This window comes from Alexandromys fortis, unplaced genomic scaffold (assembly GCF_014885135.2).
Source record: "Alexandromys fortis isolate MF-2015 unplaced genomic scaffold, M_Fortis_MF-2015_v1.1 scaffold_19, whole genome shotgun sequence".
Taxonomy (NCBI): domain Eukaryota; kingdom Metazoa; phylum Chordata; class Mammalia; order Rodentia; family Cricetidae; genus Alexandromys; species Alexandromys fortis.
In genome coordinates this window covers 12955404-12974573 of record NW_026067890.1, presented here as the reverse complement: position 1 = coordinate 12974573, position 19170 = coordinate 12955404, and the positions used below count along the sequence as shown (strand labels likewise).

The 19170-nt window shown below is 45.5% G+C and overlaps 1 protein-coding gene across 2 annotated transcripts in view; it reads right to left on the bottom strand.

The window, feature by feature from the left end:
* Window positions 1-7127: 7127 nt before the first annotated feature.
* The window catches only part of Elovl6 (ELOVL fatty acid elongase 6), a 103347-nt gene continuing 91304 nt past the window's right edge, over window positions 7128-19170 (bottom strand). For both annotated transcript variants that reach the window (XM_050135762.1, XM_050135683.1), the window contains exons 4-5: window positions 15998-16149; window positions 7128-10167 (exon numbers count right to left, since the gene is read on the bottom strand). In XM_050135762.1, the coding sequence (XP_049991719.1) occupies window positions 9743-10167; window positions 15998-16149 (577 nt within the window). In that variant the 3' untranslated portion in view covers window positions 7128-9742. The remainder of the gene's footprint in view (window positions 10168-15997; window positions 16150-19170) is intronic.

Here is a 19170-nt window from a genome sequence, read left to right as displayed (position 1 = left end):
TTTTTTTTTTTTTTTTTTTTGTTAGCAAACTGTCTGTAATAAAAATAAAAAAGAGAGAGGGAAATAGCCCATAATATTCTGTGCTCAGTGAATACTAGACTGGGCACTAATGAAGGCAGAACTCCATTGATTAGCTGCCAGAGGGCAGCGAATGTAACTGAGATGCAGGTGCTGTCATCTCATGGTGAAGCAATGGCGAAGTAGAAAGTGTGTGGATACCTTAGAGGACGCGGACGTCTAATAGAGATGAGCTTTAGGTAACTCGCACAGTTAAACTGCCCACAGACAGCTCTATAGATAGCTCTTTCACGCTGCACGGACAAGTAAGCGAATGTGATTCCTCAACCTTCTCCCCAGGGCTCCTAATGGCCATTTAAAAACGGAAGCTAAGTGAAAGTGTGCACTTGATCACACTTCTCAGTGAGTAACACGCGCTCCCGGACTTCGGATGACAAGTGCCTGTTCAGTTAGCTACGGATTTTATAGGAGAAATCCAGACTGCGATGTTTTGGATACGGTGACCTTCAGGGCCTTGGCTATGTCCCTGGAGTCAAGTTTCTGGCAGCAGAGAAACCTGTATAGGATACACACATTCATCCTGTTTTATCCTAGCTTTTGTGTTTTGGGGAAAGCACCTCAGTATGTAGTCGAGGCTGCTCACTAGGTAGCTTAGTTGAGCTCTCAGCTCCTCCAATCCTGTACCTTGATTTCCAAGTATCACTAAGGTACGTGTTCTTGACAAACATGTCCATCAACACCATGCTAGAGGAAGGTCATTCCTCTTTAAATTCAGGTCATTAAATTTGTGTAATGACCAGGTAATTATAAACTGTATTATACAGAAGTGCTGGTATTTAAATTACACAACTACAGAAGGTCCCAGCTATTGTCTTAAAAACTCTTCCCCCCCCCCACAATATTAATGTTAGAGGTGAGCCTGTAGCAAAAATAAATAAATAAAACGATTGTTTTAGGGAAGGTTGGAATGAATGCTGTCGGTAGTGGACACTCAGGAGAAGCCTTTTCTCTCTCTCAAAGGTCTTGGCTTATTTTTCATGAATGATTGCACAAAGCCAAACTGAAACAAGAATGTCAAGCCAAACATTGCACCACCGAAACGGAAATATGGTCTCTTTATTGAGACTTGTTTACCCCTACGTCTCATCCTCGACGTTTCAATGTTTTGATTATTGTTCATATTTTGACAAAGAGCGGGGGGGGGGACTTTATTGACAGATGTTTAGAATATTGTTTGGCATAAGTTGTAACAGCTGGAGAAGAGGAAGAAGCAGCAGGAGACGCACTAGCGGTAGGTGCGACAATAAGGACTAATATTCAACCAGCGGTTGCCATGTGTTAAGGGCGTTATAAGTATTGTCTTTGTTAGTTCTCCTAACAGCTGCCCAGTCAGTACCATCACTATCTCTTTTGCATAAATGAGGAAACTGAGGCCCAGAATGGTCAATATCTATCCCCAATGCTATGGCCTATGCTGTCAAGTCTGAAAGAAGACCCTTGTTAATCCCAGACAGTGCACTACAGGAAATGGCAACGTTCCCAGTAGGATAAAAAAAAAAAAAAAAGTTCCTATCCAAAGGTTGAAAACACAGCTCTGCTGGTTAGAAGTGCACACTGCAGGACTGGGGAGGTGGCTCCCCTAGGGAAACACTTTCAGTGCAGCAGGAGGGTGGGAGTTTGGTCCCTAGCACCCACATAAAATAAGCCGCGTGGGAGGTGGATCCTTGGGGCTCACTGACCAGCCAGCCTCGTCCAATCAGCAAGCCCACGGCGGCTGTGAGACAGCTTGTCTCAAAAAATAGGATGGACGATGGGTGAGGATGTGGGAATGAGCCTTAGGTTCCATCCACACTGCACATACACAGAGAACAAATGAACGAACGAATAAATGCACACAGTGGAAAAACGCAAGGATCCTCCTCCCGAAGCTTGGGTGGGAAGATACTAGAGATCTACTGTGGTGTGTATTGTATTAATAACCACAGATTAATATCTCCTCATTATTACAGCCAATATTTAGTTCTCTACCGGTCTCTAGAAATCTGGAGTAGAATGGACACACTCTCTACCAATCCATTTTCTGCAGAGACAAGGCCTAGTCAGTGGAAGGGTTCATGTAAGGGTAGCCTACTCCGCACGCTCCAGACAGGGAAAGGGGCACGCGCATGCGTGGGCAGCTTACTCTGCACGCTCCAGACAGGGAAAGGAGCGCATGGGAAGGCTGCAAATCAGCAATAAATATAATCTCGGTAATTATGACTGCTCTTTTAAATAAACCAAACCAAAACCTAAAACCGATTCCCACTGCCAAGGTTGGATTTGTATGAGGCTAAGGATGTTGTCATTCTATGATGTATGTGTGTTTCTGTTTCTTTTCTCTTCTTTTCTTTTCCTTCCTTCCTTCTCTTTCAGTTTCAGATATGTCTGCAGGGGAGAGCTGGGGTTCGTATCCATGGGTCTCAGCTACATCTGGGCAGATTTAAGGAGATAATACCCCAGGGGGTCCACTCAGGATGGGGCTAAGGACATTTATCCACACAGGGAAAACTAGGCTCATGAGCTCTACCCAGGGGAAACCTTGACCCAAGCAGGAGAGTGGAACAGAGAGCCCCATCCAGTCTGCTGGTTTCCAGACCTGTGTTTGGCTCCGGAGAAGGAACTTCCTCACACAGACCATGGGAAAACAGCATCTTGGAGCCAAGGAAGAGGCACAGTGGTTGCCCAGGAGCCACTGAACTGGCCCTGCAGAGCTCAAGGACCACGGGATGCAGTGATGGGTTTGGTAAGGACCGGAGGAAGACACCTGGTCAACTTCAAGCTGTCTAGTGCTCTTCCCTCCGGGTGATTTCTAGAGTTAGATGCAAGAGACTTGGCAGATGTCAGAGTTATCTGTAAGACTAGAATCCAGAAAAAAAAAATTAAAGCGTCCCGCAGAGGCTGGTGGCTCCCAGTCAGGTTGCATACAAATGAACAGAAGTGGCAAGGCAGTGTGGGAAGTCAATTTGCTTCTGTTCTGTTGATTTTATAATTTAAAAACTCAGTTGAAATCAGAATTGCTTCTCACTTGGACACCAAGTGCTCATTTTGCAAAAATGCCAATATTTTACAGCAACCCCTGTGTAACCACGAGCCACAGAGGATGCAGGCAAAGCTTCCTTTCTCCTCGCAGATACTGGCTGCCTCAAACACCCACCGGAGCTTTCATAAATAAAACATAGCAGCGCAACATGGGGGTGGGGGGGAGCTCTCCCTCTCCCATGAAAGGAATTAGTGTAGTCAGTAAGAAAGGAAGCTGTGTGTGCAGCCCAGGGTTTCCACCCCAGGAAGGCTGAAGATACCAGAGACTACAGAATCCTGGTGTGAGAAGGCAGGCCGGGAGTCAGGAGGAGGCTGTCACATGCATTTAACCCTTAGGCTTCCAGGGTGTCATTCTATGATCCCTTCCATCGAAACCTAGACTCTGCCAATCATAACAAGAAAAAAGAGCCCCAGAGGTGCCTACCTTCAGGCATTGGATGAAAAACAGTGAAAAGCTACGGAAATTCAGATTGAGAAGGCTGGTGATTGTCTGTGCTCTGTTGGGTTTTGTGGATTGTGAGTGCACACACACACACACACACACACACACACACACACACACACGCCTCTGCTTACCTGGGTCTGCCGATAGTGTCGCAGAAAGCCCTGAAGCCCCAGTACATATCTGTGGAGCCTGAGGATACCAGACACAACAGGCCACAGGAGAGCTGTTTTGGTTATTTTAACTGGTCTGATGATTGAAAGAAAGGTTCACTGTGACCACTGGCTTAGGATATCAAATTAAAGTTCTGAAACAAAACCTGAGCCCACCCCAGCTATGGTAGCATTGGCGTTGTGGTCTTTCCTGCTTATGACACTTCTAGTATTAAAGCCACTGCGGTATTTATAGGAAGATAGTGGTAGCTCGTATACTTTTTTGGCTTGGTACTCATGTCTGAAACCTATTCCTTAAGAGATACCAGAACAGAAACTGTAAGTTTCTATTACGTCTCCTACTCAATCCCTCTTTTTCTTACACTAATACTTTATATAGTATGGGTTTCTCCTCCATCAATGCTGAATTAAGAAAATACATCAAACAGATGATAACAGGAATTTAAGGGTGTACCAGTGGAACTTCGAGGCTAGAATGATCTAGATGGCCCCACCAATAGCTGGCATGTGAGTGACATTCTGAGGTGTGACTAAGGACATGCTACCTAGTCTACATGCTTTCTCCAATGTGTCTTGCCCTGAATCACTTTGCCTTGTAACATGACTAATCTCAGTGTAGAGTATGGGGAGTTTTACTCGTTTACATTGGAGTTCTTTTCAAATGAATGAATGGCTATAGCAAAACTGAAGTGGTTAAGGGGACTAGAACTTCATTCCCACCTCCGCCACAGTGGTTCTGGGAGCCCATTTCCTGTCTCTGTCTCATATGACTACATAGAGCCAAGAGGGGTGGGAACCAGGTCACCACTAAAGGCTTCCAGCGGAGCTGGGCACCTTGTAGAATTGGCCTCCATGTATGCATAGCCCTTAAATGTCATGACTGATCTTGTCAGGGAACACAGGGAAATCTCAGCCATTTTGGTATTTTATCAGCACATGGATATAGCAATGACTTTACAGAGAGTTCTGGTGAGCCCATAGTGTCTTAGATGTCCTCTTTGAACTGCTCCAGACCAGAGATTAAAAACAAAACAAAAAAAAAACTAGAAACAGTTTTAAATCAAAAGTTATGATGACTTTATTTTAAATCTTAATACACCAAAAATATCTTTTAAATGTTGTGAAATAAGCACTTGAAAATAAGAATTCTGACATTGCTGTGATTTGCTGTGAGGCTTGATAGTGAGTTTCCCTCTGAATAGGAGTTTAGGGCCTAGAAAGCAGAAAGCCAGCCTATTTCGGGGTAGCAGGGAGCGAAATCCAGCCCGATCACACTCAGACCCATACTTAACTAAAACAACATGTCCACACTAGTAGGAGGCATTGTCAAGCTACATCTTGATCTTCTCAAGTGCCACCAAGCATTGGGAAGATACTGTTTAGATACCAGTGAGAGTAAGACCTGTTCTGATGTGTCCCAGCTGGGTAGGTAAGATGCCCGGATCTTGATCAGCAAGCTACACCAGCAGAACTTGACTACAGTGCATTTGTGTTGTTGGCGGTGATGATAGTTGTGGCCATCTGGCGAGTGACACACAAACGTCTGAGTTTGGCTCTGTTTGACCTGCAGTCAAAGTGGTTTCCAAGACCAGCCCTGCTCCAAACACCCAGATGGCCCCCTCTGCACCCAACACAACTTTAGCAAATGTCGGCAGGAAACACGGAAGCCTGGGTATCTGAGAACCCCGACTCCTCAGAGTATCTGGGGATGAGGAGCGCTGGGTTACACAAGAGGCTTCTGGGTGTTCTGCGGCGCTCTGACTGGGTCTATTTTAGCTGGCCTTCTCAGCTGTGGGTTCACCTACGGCTCCTACATGTGTCTAAGTGCTGACTGTCACAACAGGCACTGAGAATTCTGAACAGGCACCAACATCTATTTTGCGTCGCTATCCGGTACAGAGGACGCTGGCTCAGAGGCCAGCTAGGATGCAAAGCTTCACATCGAGTGTTCGAACAAAACAGGTCATCCTCGCTTCACCAGATGTCACTCTCATGTGCACAAGTGACAGATCCCACCTTGTGAATTTTCACCCTAATCGCTTTCTGATTGCAGGGAGCTCAGGGACCAGGAAATGGGCATACAGAAGAACAGGAACAGAATAACACTAAGCTGCAAAAGACAATGACTCACAGGACCACAGGCTCTACAACTGTCCCAAACTGATAGCAAAATATTTATTATCCAAACAAAGACCAGGAAAAGACGCGTTTGAAGGCTAGAAAGCACTGGGCTAGCATCAGGATATTCTCACACAACTGTTGCTCTCCGGGACTGACTGGTTCCCAGGGAAATGTGCCTACACAAGGATCCTGCACAGGCCCGAAGCTTGCAACTCCAGGGGTGGAGTCTAATTTGGTCTGCTCCATTCTCCTAGGAACTCCCTTTACACTTCTGTGGTAGTTCAAGGACCACAGCATCTGCCTAGAAAAGGCTCTTGGTGGGTGCCAGGGCTCATGTCTGGGTGTGGCAGGCTTGGAGGAAGAGCTCCTTCTATCAGAATAAGATAGTAACCAAGCAGTGTGGGAATGTAGCAAGACTTCTGGAACATTCATTCTACTCTAGTGGAATGGTGCTTTCCACTCTATGGTGACAGGATTTATCTCATCACAAAGATATAACTGACCCAAGACAAACGAACAACAACCCGTGGGTGTCCTCCCTGGAAGAGTTTTCCTAGGTTGCTGGAGGCTTCCCACCCACATGAAGCTTCTGCACAAGCTAGGGGATCATCATATAAATACTGCTGGAGACATAACAAAGCTGCTTTCCTCCTGAAGCAACGCACATGTATTTACCTTCCAGTCTCAAATGTCTATAATAAAATAGTATTAGAAAAACGGGGCGGGGGCGATGACACAGGACTGCCTGAAACAATATCCTTGAGAACTGTGATTTTAATTCAATACTTTGGCCTGGCATTGGACATAAATACGATAAAATAAATAGCAATAGTTGTTCTTTCCTCATAAGTGACACTAAAGGGTCCAGACAAAAATCTCCTACTGTGTGAAGGATTTCTCACTAGAATTTCATTGCAAACTCACACATTTGAGTCAATGCTCAGACCTAGTGAATGAAACTGCGTTTCTATGAAACTAAGGATCTGTTTCCATTTAATCTAGGAGCAATGTGCTGACTGCACTGTGATTGGAATGCAGCAGGGACGTCAATAGGAAGATGATCTATTGCAGCATAGTGGGGCAGCTAACAAACTTGCTGGCCCGGAATGTGAACCGACAGCAGTATTATCTAGGTGGCAGTCAATTCTCTGGCAGGTTTCAGATGTGTCATAGGCCAGTGGTCCAGCCTCGTATCTTGATATAATTAGAGCAGCTAAGCTGATATATTATAAAAAAAAAAGTGTGCTGAGCCTATATCAGAATTCTGTTTTTTAAAAAACATGTGGCTTTTTTTGTTTCCCCACGATGAACACCGGAAATGCCTTTAGATATATTTAGCTGGTTTAGAAACTATTTATTAGATATTCATCCTGCAAACGAAGAGTCTAAGTTTTTCTACATGTGAACACAGCATGAAGCGAAGATCAAGATTAAAGTGCTTTGGAAGCATAGCTTAGTCTTCTTAAAGTTTACGCTTTATTTCCATAGTGTAGCCTGTATTCTACGATAAATATCTGAATTTAACTGAGTCGGCCAGGTGAACCTCGGGCTGGCCCTGATTAGATTCAAGTCAGCCGACAGGTGACCTTTCCTTCATTTCCACCATTTTGCACGCTTTTCTTCTATAAGGCAAGGGAAAGGCTTATTACTGTACAGGGCTGCGCCTTTACAAAGGTCAAACAAACAACGACACCCTAAGACTCCACTTCACGTTGTGGCTCCACACTTTCAGCTCGAGTCAACTTCTGTCCTGATAACACCACCTCCTTCCAATCACGTCCCCTCCTGCCAGCCAACATGAAGCCACCACCCGGTGCTAACATGGATTGCGACAGCTGCCCCCCAGTCCAGCTTGGCTCCCCGTCTTTCAGTCTTTCAGTCAGGTCTTGACCTGCATGGATTCTTTGTGTTTACTCTTCAACCCATTCACACAGAACGGAACTGAGCTTTATTCTTTTCTAACTGCACACATCAGCAAGCTGCCGAAACCACCCTTGCCATCTCACAGAAAGGCTGCGCAGCTGTTGTAGGAGCGACAGCACAATTAAAGCTAAAATAATATAAAAATAATATAAAAATAATTTGAAAAAAAATCCCTTTTCCTGTTCACTCTCAAGTGAAGGAAGATAGCGATAGTTTCTGCTAGCCAAAAATTGTGTTCCTGTTCACTTGGGCTTTGCAGCTCAGTGTACCTCACACTTCTGTGCATAAGTGGTTAGGAGTACATAATCTACGAAGTGTAGCGGCCTCTAATGGTTTCCTCTAGTTCGCCTAATCATTAAGCTACTTAACCAGTTAGAATACTAGTATACCACATTGAACAACTTTACATAGTTGCATCTTTGAAATATTAGGAACACCGACACATTTATTTGGCTTGTAGAGGACTGAAATATTACAGATAACATTGTCTAGCTTGCTTGCTTGCTTTCTTTTAAGAATATGGCTCTTGATACATTTACTTTCTCCGAGTTCCCAAGTGAAAGTCACTTTAGAATTTAGTGGCGCTTACTTGAAGCAGTGAGGCTCTGTTCTGATTTGGTCAAATGGATGGCGGGCATTTGACAGCATTTAAAACGTAGGGATTCATCTACGCAGGCCCTTCGTGGTCTGCCTGTTATTTCAGCCTGTATTAAGTGTGTTTGGTGGAGTTTCCCACTCGGCCAGCAGAGGGCACTCCACACACCTCCGCGCTGCTTAGGGAGCAAAGGCAGAGGATGCAGAAACACAGTGTTTACCTCAAATCAGGCAGAGCCCCGAGATATGTTTCTGAAAGTCACAAAAAGATAGAAAACATGGACTGTGTCACGGGGCCTCATGTGGAAAGCCAGGAGTCTGCATGAAGCCAAACAAGGAGGAGAAGCAAACATACTGTCAGTCTCCTGGATGAATCTTCAGCTCCCCCCTCTTCCCATTGTCCTTTCCCCTTTCCCCGGCTCAGTGGCGACTGGCTGAGTTTTGTTGCGGATAGTACAAAACCCCATTTTCAAGTCAACGGGCTGAGCTTCTATCTTTTCAATTCTGCATTTACTCTTCTGTCCTAAAGTCTGGAGCGACTGAACCAAGGATGCTTCATATCTCGACGAAGAGCAGAAGTAACAGTTGTCAAGGCGACGCTTCAACCGCAGGGTCTGCTGCGGGACCACCTTCTTGGGATGTGGGCTGCGTGGTTTCCATCCTCCCAGAAATACAGTATTGTGAGGAAGTATTGACTTCTGTTTGGTTGTAGCAAACTCAGTAGCCTGAGGCTGTGCAGCGAAGGGAAACATATCTATCTTCTTAATTTCAGCTGCAGTAAAAATAATTAAGACATCTTTTGTCAAGGGGCTACGAGCTAACCTTCCTTTAAAAGGCCTTGATTTTTGCAAAAGCATTGCTGTTCTAGATATAAACCCTGTGTCTCTTCCATGTTTATCGTTTCTACCAGCTCTGGTTTCGTGTAGAAAAGATGGAAAGGAATTGTGTCTCTCTGTGTGTGTGTGTGCTCACATAGTTTGGAAGGGGGAACTTCTTTGTCCTTAGAGAAAAATAACTCTGAACTCGATTTTTCCCCTCTTCCTATAGTGTTTTGCTTGCTTTCCACTAATCCCTCCCTCTGCCTGTGGCTCCCTTTGGATCAAGTGTGTTCTAGAGTTGACAGGAGCGAGGGAAAGGGTCCCTCGGCAGCAGCACTGGGATGGAGATGCACTCAGTGAGTCCTCACCCAAAAAGGATCATAAACTTACTGCGTTTAAAGTCAAGCTAATCATTACTCCCAAGCTGCCTCGGGTTTTGTGTCTGCTCATACGTGTGTTTTGTTTTTTAGCTGCACCATGTGTGTGATTCCTTGTGCCATTTTTTTTTTTTTTTATCTTTTGTCTAGTATTTTTCGTGATGACCCTGAGCTATGTCTTCCTCCTCAGTCCGGACACTATTCAGCCTTCGCTGTTTTCTTCATTTTGCCGATGTAGGCCTCGAAGAAGAAATGGCAGAAGAGCACAAGGTAGCTGAGGTACATGAGGGAGGACCAGAAGATGTTCTGGAAGTGGGAATGACACTGGTCGTGCTGCATCCAGGTGAAGACCAGGTAGTTAATGACACAGCCCATCAGCATCTGAGTGATCTGGGAGAGGGTGATGAACATGGCGAACTTCCGGGAGATGCGGAAACCCGCGGCCCGCAGGGCGTAGTAAGAGTACATGATGGCATGCACGCTGTAGTTCATCGTCATGAACCAACCGCCCCCCGCCACCATGTCTTTGTAGGAGTACCAAGAGTACAGCAGCACAGTGATGTGGTGGTACCAGTGTAGGAAGATGAGCTTCTGTTTCCTCAGGACGATGAATATCGTATCTCCTGGAACACAAAGAGGGGAAAGAAAGGGACGTGAGGCCCACAGCGTGCTCCGGAGGGAGTGGGGGTAGAAATCTTCAACAAGCGAGGCGGGCTACTTTTCCAGACACTCAACAGGAAATCTTACTCATTTCTGATCTGAAATGGACATTATCAACCAGACTCAAGCCTCCATCGGCGGAAACGTGACCAGAAGAGGACGGGTGACTGGTCTCAGAACAAGAATGACCAGGAGACAGACTCAGATGCCCAACAAAATGTGCTTAGGCATCTCTTGATAATAATAAAGACATAATTACCCTTACATAGACTATATCTAGATCTAGATAGATGGATAGAGCCCTCAAACATGTATCTTGTGAGCGCTGTGTCCTTGTAAATAAGAAAAACGTGACTCAGAATGGGAGATGTAGCTCTGTGGGGGCAGAGGGCTGGCCCAACATTGGCAAGGCCCTGGGTGTGACCTCCAGTCCCACCACATAGTCAAAACAAAACAGAAACCAGAAGAAAACCCAAATTAAACAGGAGACAAGGGCAGAGGAAGGTGGAAACAAATGACCGCGTCTAAGACTTAAATTTTATGAAAAGACTATTAAAAATTCTCTAAGAATGTCAATTTTTCCCTCTCCATACTACGAAGAAGAAAAGAATTGGTGGGCTGGAGAGATGGCTCAGAGGTTAAGAGCACTGCCTGCTCTTCCAAAGGTCCTGAGTTCAATTCCCAGCAACCACATGGTGGCTCACAACCATCTGTAATGAGATCTGGCGCCCTCTTCTGGCCTGCAGGCATACACACAGACAGAATATTGTATACATAATAAATAAATAAATATTAAAAAAAAAAAAAAGAAAAGAATTGGTTTGAAGTAGGGACTTTATATACAAAAGCTAGAGCTATGCTCGGGTATGTAGCCACTCGCTGTCACAAATCCCCTTCCGTGATTTTTGAGAAAGGTACTGTATGGACCATTTAGGGGGAAACTGGATAAACAGTGAGCTGTCACAGATTCACACAGGTAAATGGTGCAGCCACTGCCCAATCTCCGTAGGGCTCAGTTATGCCAAGTCAGCTTCAGGACAGGGGAAATGGCTGGCTTGGTAAACTGTGTGCTGTACAAGCCAGAGGACTTGAGTTTGAATTCCGAGCTTTGTAAAAAGCTGGGCTTCTTGGTAGGTACCTGTTATCCCAGCTGGGAAAGAGGAGAAAGGCTGATTCCTGGAGCTCACTGGCTCACTGATGAGCTCCGGGTTCAGCAGGAGACCCTGCCTCAAAACACAAGTGGGGGAGGGGGGCTGGCTGAGAAAGACACCAGAAGTTGACTTCAGACTGCCAGATACACACATGGGCATGCCTCTGCACACACGCATACAGCAACATGAATGTGCACATGTACAACATGCGTAAAACGTCTTTCACAAATATAACTATTTTTTTTTAATACCAGTAAAGTAAGAACTGGAAATTTGTTCTACTCTGAGGTTTCATTACAGACAAATGGAGCAAGCACACACTCTAGTCTTACCTGTCACATACTTGGTGGATGGCCTAGGTTCCTGGCCAAGGACAAGGCCAAGGAATGCTGGGCCTGGCAAGCCAACGTTCCCATGGCTGCGGTCACACCACTACAGGTAGTGTCCCGTTACTTTTACCAGGAGCTATTACTTTATTTCCCCACTGAATTATTAAACACAATTACTTCTTATTTGTTTAGAAAAGAGAGCAAAGAAATATAGAAAGGCTACATTTCTAGACCGATGATGAAATTTCCATCGAAATCCTCTGCTCTCCTGTGAGATGCTGCTTCTCATTGTGCCTATAAATGCCTGGTGGACCGGAATGACAGACGGCAATGGTCACTCTCAGGTAGACTAAAGGGCCAAATTCTACTTTGTATTAAACTATGCTGTTTTGGCACACCTGTCAAGAGTCACCATTTCTGTGCAATGCCTGTTCCCTTCCTTCCTCCCTCCCTCCCTCCCTCCCTCCCTCCCTCCCTCCCTCCCTCCCTCCCTTCCTTCCTTCCTTCCTTGGACTATAATGTAGATATAATTCTAGCCTACCTTTGCTAGGAATGGAAAGAAGGGAAAAGTCTAGGGAATTTCATGTTCTAAACAAATTTAGTCAGTCCTAATCGAGATGTTTTAATGAACCTCTTAACATTCATTAAAAAATATCAACCTGATTCAATACCCAAATGGAATGATGGCAATTGGCCATAAAATAAGCATCTCATCCTAGCTAACTCTCACTCTGCCAGCCCTCTTACACGGAGAACATCTTGTCTAACAATACAGTGTGGGAATGGAAGCAGGATCTGTGGTACTGAAGAATGCTGTGCTTTCCTCTGTCTGGAGTCGGGGGAGGGGGATGTTTGACTGTCTCAGTAGGCCTAGCTACTTTTGGGGGAAGGCGAGGGAGGGAGATCAATCTGTCATGAAATCTCGAAAACAAAATGCACCTGAATTTACACAGTGTCCTTTTCAGAGCGCATGTTCAGGACGGTAGAAGGGGAAGATGAGGGCGATGGTTCTGACTATGGCTGGGTTCCAGAAGGGCCAGCCTCGTCCTCCATGGCCTTCACGGCTATGATTGCATAGCCGTGTTTTCTGATGCAAATCTAGCTCTGTTCTTCATCATCATCATCATCATCATCATCATCATCATCATCATCATCATCGTATTTTCCATTTTCTAAGTCGTGCCAAATCGTGAAATTTGTAGGTGTGGCAGAAGCAATAGAGGAACTAAGAGATATATGCTACCCTAAGGACTTTGCTGGGATCAGTGTTGGCTAGTCAATCTTCTGGCACAAATATCCCTTGGCATTTATGAAACTGGTGCTAGTTGAGTATAAACGAAAGGACTTTGAGCTCTTGAAGGTGTCTGCTTTGCCATTATTTTGTTACACTTTGACTCACGTTCCTCTTTACGGTCACCCCTAAAACCCTCGGCCCAGCTATTTTCAACCGAGAGACAGCTAGCAGATAAGACATTGGGATTTCTTGTACCCAAGATCTCTGTGTGCCTAAGGAGATGTCAAGCAGCCTGCTCTTTTCGGGGCAAACACGGCCACTAAAGACATGTTGAGCCAACTCTGTGCGTGTGGCTTGTCACAGATGACTGAGCTCCTCTTCGCAGAGTTAGCTGCAAAGCAGCTGAGTCAGAGCTCCCCAACAATGACAAGCTCAGCTGCGAGAGGGCCTAGACACAGAGCAGATGTTTCCAAGTCTTAACAAAAGCAAATCTCAGCAGGTTTTAATAGAATTCAAGTAGTGGGCACTGGCAATTTGGCACATGCAGTAGAGGGGCGGCTCTCTTGCTCTCACTTATGCTAGTAAAGGGGAGTCCTTTAAACCCACTGGGTCCACCACTTCCGCTGAGATAGAGAGAGCCCTTACTGTCACCCTTCAGAGGTTAGTGGAGCAGAGCCAGTGGTGAGTGAGTCCAGCTTCAGCTGGGGGAGGTAGGAAAGTTCCAGAAATGAACGTTGTGATGGCTATACCTATGCCTGTTTAGTCCTCGGGGAGAAGAAAATGGTGAAAACTCCAGGAGTATGCCTTTGGGGGGGATTGCAGATAGTTTCGGTGACGTACTACCAGTGTGGTGTGCGCATGAGCGCGCACACGTGCATTCCCGCATGGTATTTGTAAAGGAGTCCATAAATCATAGACCACAGAAAAGTAGAACGTAGGAAGGACCTAAAGAGAACTTCTAAATAATTCTAATGGATAAATCTTTCTTAATCAGATGATATTGACAAGACTTCCTAATTGCAGAAAACCAGGAGTTAATTTAACCCTCAACACGCACAGGCAAACACACTCTAAGGGTCGAGGCTGATTTGGGGGACACCTGTTTGGATTTTTAGACCTGTGACACTCAGCAGCTGACCCCCGACAAGACACTGTTACACAAGCTCTAGAGTATATGGAGGCCACTGTTCCATATTTTTAATTTAGGAAAGTGTTGTCAGATCTTCATATGCTTCTATAAAGGATCTGGGGCTGTGTGAAGAATGTATCACCATTAGAGAACTGGCAGGATTCATTAAAAAAGAGCTTCTGTGTGTTAGTTCATGTGAGCAAATTCAACAAGAAGTGTGCGGACCTAAGTCCAAACTCTTAGAAGTCATAAAAGAGTTGGCATGTGTTAAGCAAGCATCTAAAGAAAGAAGCAGAGACAAAATCGGGGGGCAGTTAGAATGGTGTACACACTAGAGGAACAACAGAGACTCTCTCTCAAATGGGAAGGGCTCAACACCCAAGGTTGTCCTCCAACCTCCAAATGCACATCAGAGCATGCATATACCTGCACTTGCACACCCAAATGTGCACACACACACACACACACACACACACACACACACTCACAGAGAATTTCCTGGGGCCTGGTCTGTAGTGTTCAAATTATAAAAATCTATGTCAAGTAGCTTTGCATTCTAATCATAGGTGCTTACATAAATTCATCGACTGACTAACTGAATCTATATTAACACGTTTATTCTGAGTTTGTGCTCATGGTGCTACGTGCGTATGTGCCTGCTGCGGGGACACACAGCATTCACTCTGGATTATGTAGAGTCCTCTGTCTGCATTCTGATCCTCACAGGAAAGGTTTTAGAGTGTTTGGCTACTCGTTGTTATTCTTTGACCTTGGAAGACAACCATCAATCCAACCTCCAGCCAGCCTCCGACAGGCAGCAGACTTCACAGCACACTGTGGCAGGTGGCTTAGCTGCTCTCCATCACACTGGGGAGAACTCCTGAGCATGTGACCCATGAACTGTGAGAATGTTACCAACCACAACGCAGACTGGAGAAGTCCTGTGGTGAACCTACAACCTGTCGTCCTTCTTTCGTTTCTTTTCTTTTCTTTTTTTTTTCCTTTTCTTTAAGACAGGGTTTCTCTGTGTACCATGCTGACTGCCCTGGAACTCACTCTGTAGACCAGAATGGCTTCGAACTCAGAGAGATCGACCTGCCTCTGCCTCCCGTGTGCTGGGATTAAAGGCGTGCGGCACTACCACTAGGCTCTGTAACCTCTTTTTAAGGGAGACAAAAAAAAAAAAAAAAAAGAACAAGTGCCTTTTAATTCCACAATTCAGATATTTGAACTAAAGCCATATGATTAGAAATATTAGGAATCTCAGAGAGAAGGTGACCTGTCTTCCTCAGGCACACACACCACTTTTGTCAATGCTCCTGCAAACCTATCCCTCCCTTACTTTCAGGACCACCAAAAAGAGCGAAGAGACCATTTAAGCTGAGCAAGATTTCCACTGATTTCTGGCAGCTGCCCTACATTCACTTTCCCCAGGGCCAGACTCGGGGCGGGGGGAGGGGGGAGAAAACCAATGGCAGGACTCAACAGTTAGCATTTGTTAATGAGAACACGAACCCCAGAAGCGAAGTTTAATTTCTCAATCTGAACCCGAGCTCCAGAGATGAACATCTGCTTATCTATGTGACTTGGAAATGACCGTGTTGCTTGCCCTCCCCACATTTTAACGTTAGCTCAGCTGTTAAAGGAGCTTAGAGAGGAGACCGTGTGTTGTTTTACAAATCCCTGAAAGTGACTTAATTTTAGTAGTGCTGGGAAATTGGCATTTGAAACCTCATTTTTTTTGTCAATATACATGATGTATTTAAATAGGAGGGAGCAAAGGGATAGAACAGCCCGTCAAAATCTTCAAGTCCACACGTTCTAGTTCTTCAGCAATCAACGAAGACAGACGTACACAATGAGTGTTTCAGTCTTAGTAAGTCCTGCGCGTGTGAAGCTGCGATGGGGGTGGGGGTCAGAGTCGGGGGGGGGGGGGGGGGGGACACTCACCTAGTTCAGGTGCTTTGCTGAGCACAAACGCGTAAGCCCAGAATTTGCTGACAGGTCCATTGTAAAAACTCTGGTCACAAACTGACTGCTTGAGGCCTTTGGTCATCAAAATGTACACCATGTAAGCACCAGTTCGAAGAGCACCGAATATACTTCCATTAGAGAGATTAAAAACACAGAAAAGAAACAACAATTAGGGAAAGAATTTCACTTATGACACATTAATCTGTCACGGTGTAAATGTGAAATGGCCCCCGAAGGCTCTTTTGTTTGAATACCTGGTCCCCAGCTGGTGGCCTGTTTTGGAAGGTCCTGGAACCTTTAGGAGGTAAAGCCTTTTACAGCATCATTGGAGGTAGCCTTGAAGTTGTACAGCCTGACCATACTTCCTGTTGTCTGCCACCTGACTGGGTGGAAATGGTACCAGCTACCTAATGTTCTTCCTGCCATACTCCCCTCCTCCAATGACGGACTGCATCCTTCCTTAGGGTGCACACCAATATAAACCCATCCTCCCTTGTCCCTCCTTCTCACAGCAATGAGAAGTCTCGGATGTGAACAAGCTTAGATCGGTTGGCTACTGGTCAAAGCAGGCAGAGAAGGCTCCCGTACTCAGTGCCCTGGGTATTTTTTCAAGCACCCTGTAAAGGAGCTAACACAACCCCCGGTCCTCTGTTTTGAAGACCATTTGCTCCTCATCAGTGTTTTAGAATGAGGTCATAGAATAGAAGACTCAGTCCACACCAGCATCTTCCTAAGAATCTCCTAGGAATGGCTTTCTGCTTGGGAACCACTTCAAGGACAGGAGACAGAACAGCTGCCTGTCCTTGGCACTACCTCAGCTTGATCTGTATTTAGTCATTTTCCAAGTCTCGTTGGCTCTCAGCCCCGAAAGTCTGTTAATGTCTTGAAGCTAACTCGCCCTCCGCATCTGGACCAGATGCCTTGGTTCCTGCAGCAGGAACCAAGCCGCTGGTCCTGACCACCTCCTTCTGCTCTGTGGTCATCTTCCTCATCGTATCGGGGTGCCCTCTAGGCTCACATCTACTACCAACCCTGCTATGAGTTCCACCCACCCTAAAAAAGCTAAGTATCCACCCAACTGTGCACACAAACTACCAACACTGTTCTTCAACATGCTTGCCTCCACAGACTCATAGACGGTCCACAGAGATGTCAAAGGGGAAAGGGTTTTTTGTTTTGTTTTGTTTTGTTTTTGACAATAGAAACACAAAACAAACAAAACCTGGAGCTGCTAAGGAAACGGGAGTACTGTGGAACACACTGACTCAATACTGTAACTGAAAACGTGAGAGGACTTGGCAACTGGAGCAAGGGGATTCCATGATGAGTGAATTCCTCAAGTCAGTGCCCATGCCTGTCTAAGTTGTGACTGTAAGCAGCATCTTCAAGTGTAGCGTCCCTAATTTCAATAGGTATTGTCACTCTTTGATTACGGATCCAGTTTAACTCCTTCAGTTGCTCTCTGCACCCAGAAGCCCCTCCTCTCCAGGAATCACGTGATTCTGCACAGCTTCTTTATTGCTCACCCACCTACTGGTGTTCTAGCCAGTACCACTGGGTACTACTGCTGGGTACCACTACCTGTTCTCTCCTCAGGACCCTCTAGGTACTTCCTCCTCCTGGGAGCTTGTCTGCATTCATCCCAAGGCTGGTTCCTTGTCCTTTTCAAATCCCAAAGAGGCATCATCTCCTGATAGGGATGCCTCCATATTTACAGTCAATAAAATAGCCCTAATTTAGAGATGATGGAGGAGTTACTTTCATTTCATAAAGAAACTGCCTTGGCCCATTTGATAGGCCAGCCCTTAGGTGGGTGGAGTAAACAGACAGAATGCTGGGAGAACGAAGCCGAGTCAGGCAGTCACCACGATTCTCCCACTCCAGACAGACGCAGGTTAAGATCTTTCCTGGTAAGCCAGCTCGTGGTGCTACACAGAATATTAGAAATGGGTTAGATCAATATGTAAGAGCTAGCCAATAAGAGGCTGGAACTAATGGACCAGGCAGTGCTTAAAAGAATACAGTTTCCGTGTAATTATTTCGGGTATAAAGCTAGCTATGCGGGCGGCCGGGTGCCAGGAACGTAGCCCGCCACTCCTATTACAACATAGAGACAGTGGTTTGTATCTCATCAGTCCAAGTTGGATAATGGAGCGTCTTATTTTTAACTGGACTTCCTTCAGCCTTCCCTTCTGCTTTACTAGATGCTGGCTGAACTTTCAAGAGGAGAGGTTCCAACTTCTCCAAATCAAGGTTTTATGTCTTAGACACTCTGCTGTTACAGAAGGTAACAGAAGCATGGACGTGTGATCCAATGGTGGGCTGTCTGATGGAGAGTCAAGAACTTCCCTCCTCCATAAGAGTCCTTTGTTCGGGGTGTCCCAATAGCTTATAAATCAAACGTCTCATCTGCAGTTTAGGAGCAATCATGAGTGTCTACCCCAGTTTTAGCACGCTGGTTTTCCTGGCAGAGATTGGTTAGGGTACACATCTGGCCGATTCTAGCCAAGGTGAGAGGCCCGCCTTGTTTGAACACAGACATTTTGCAGCCCTGAGAACAAAGTCGACCCAGGATAGCAGAACAATGGCTCTGGCCGTGGCTGAGCTGGTGAATGAAGTCATGTTTTAATTACTCTGGTTCAGACTTCTTGCATTTGAGTGGTAAGTCTGTATCACGTAAACTACTGGGAAATTTTCTTCCTATTACATGTAGCCCAAAGCCCTAGGTAGATACAACAATAATTTTTATTTTAAACATTCTATACAGAATCACCATTGTGGCTCAAAATACAGTTCTGCTGTTATGGCGGTACATAGTCTATCAGTTATCTCTCATTAACCAGTAGGGGGAGCTATCGATGACTTGTTCAGTCTAAGGCCAGGAAACATCTGATACCCTTCAAAACACATGGGTGAGATCTAGGAGTTTTCTGTAAAATATTTTATAAAGCATAATCTTGCCATCCTATCCAGCCCATCATACATGCCCATGTGGCCAAGATATGGTGATCATGTGACCACCTCTAGCCAAGGTGCTGAGAATTTGGTGCAGGTTCCTTTGGGCTGGGAATGGTTTTGCGGCTCTTCATCTGTACTGTCTGAATGAAACTGTGCAGACACGTTGCCAGCGTTTGAGCTGGGGGGCAAAT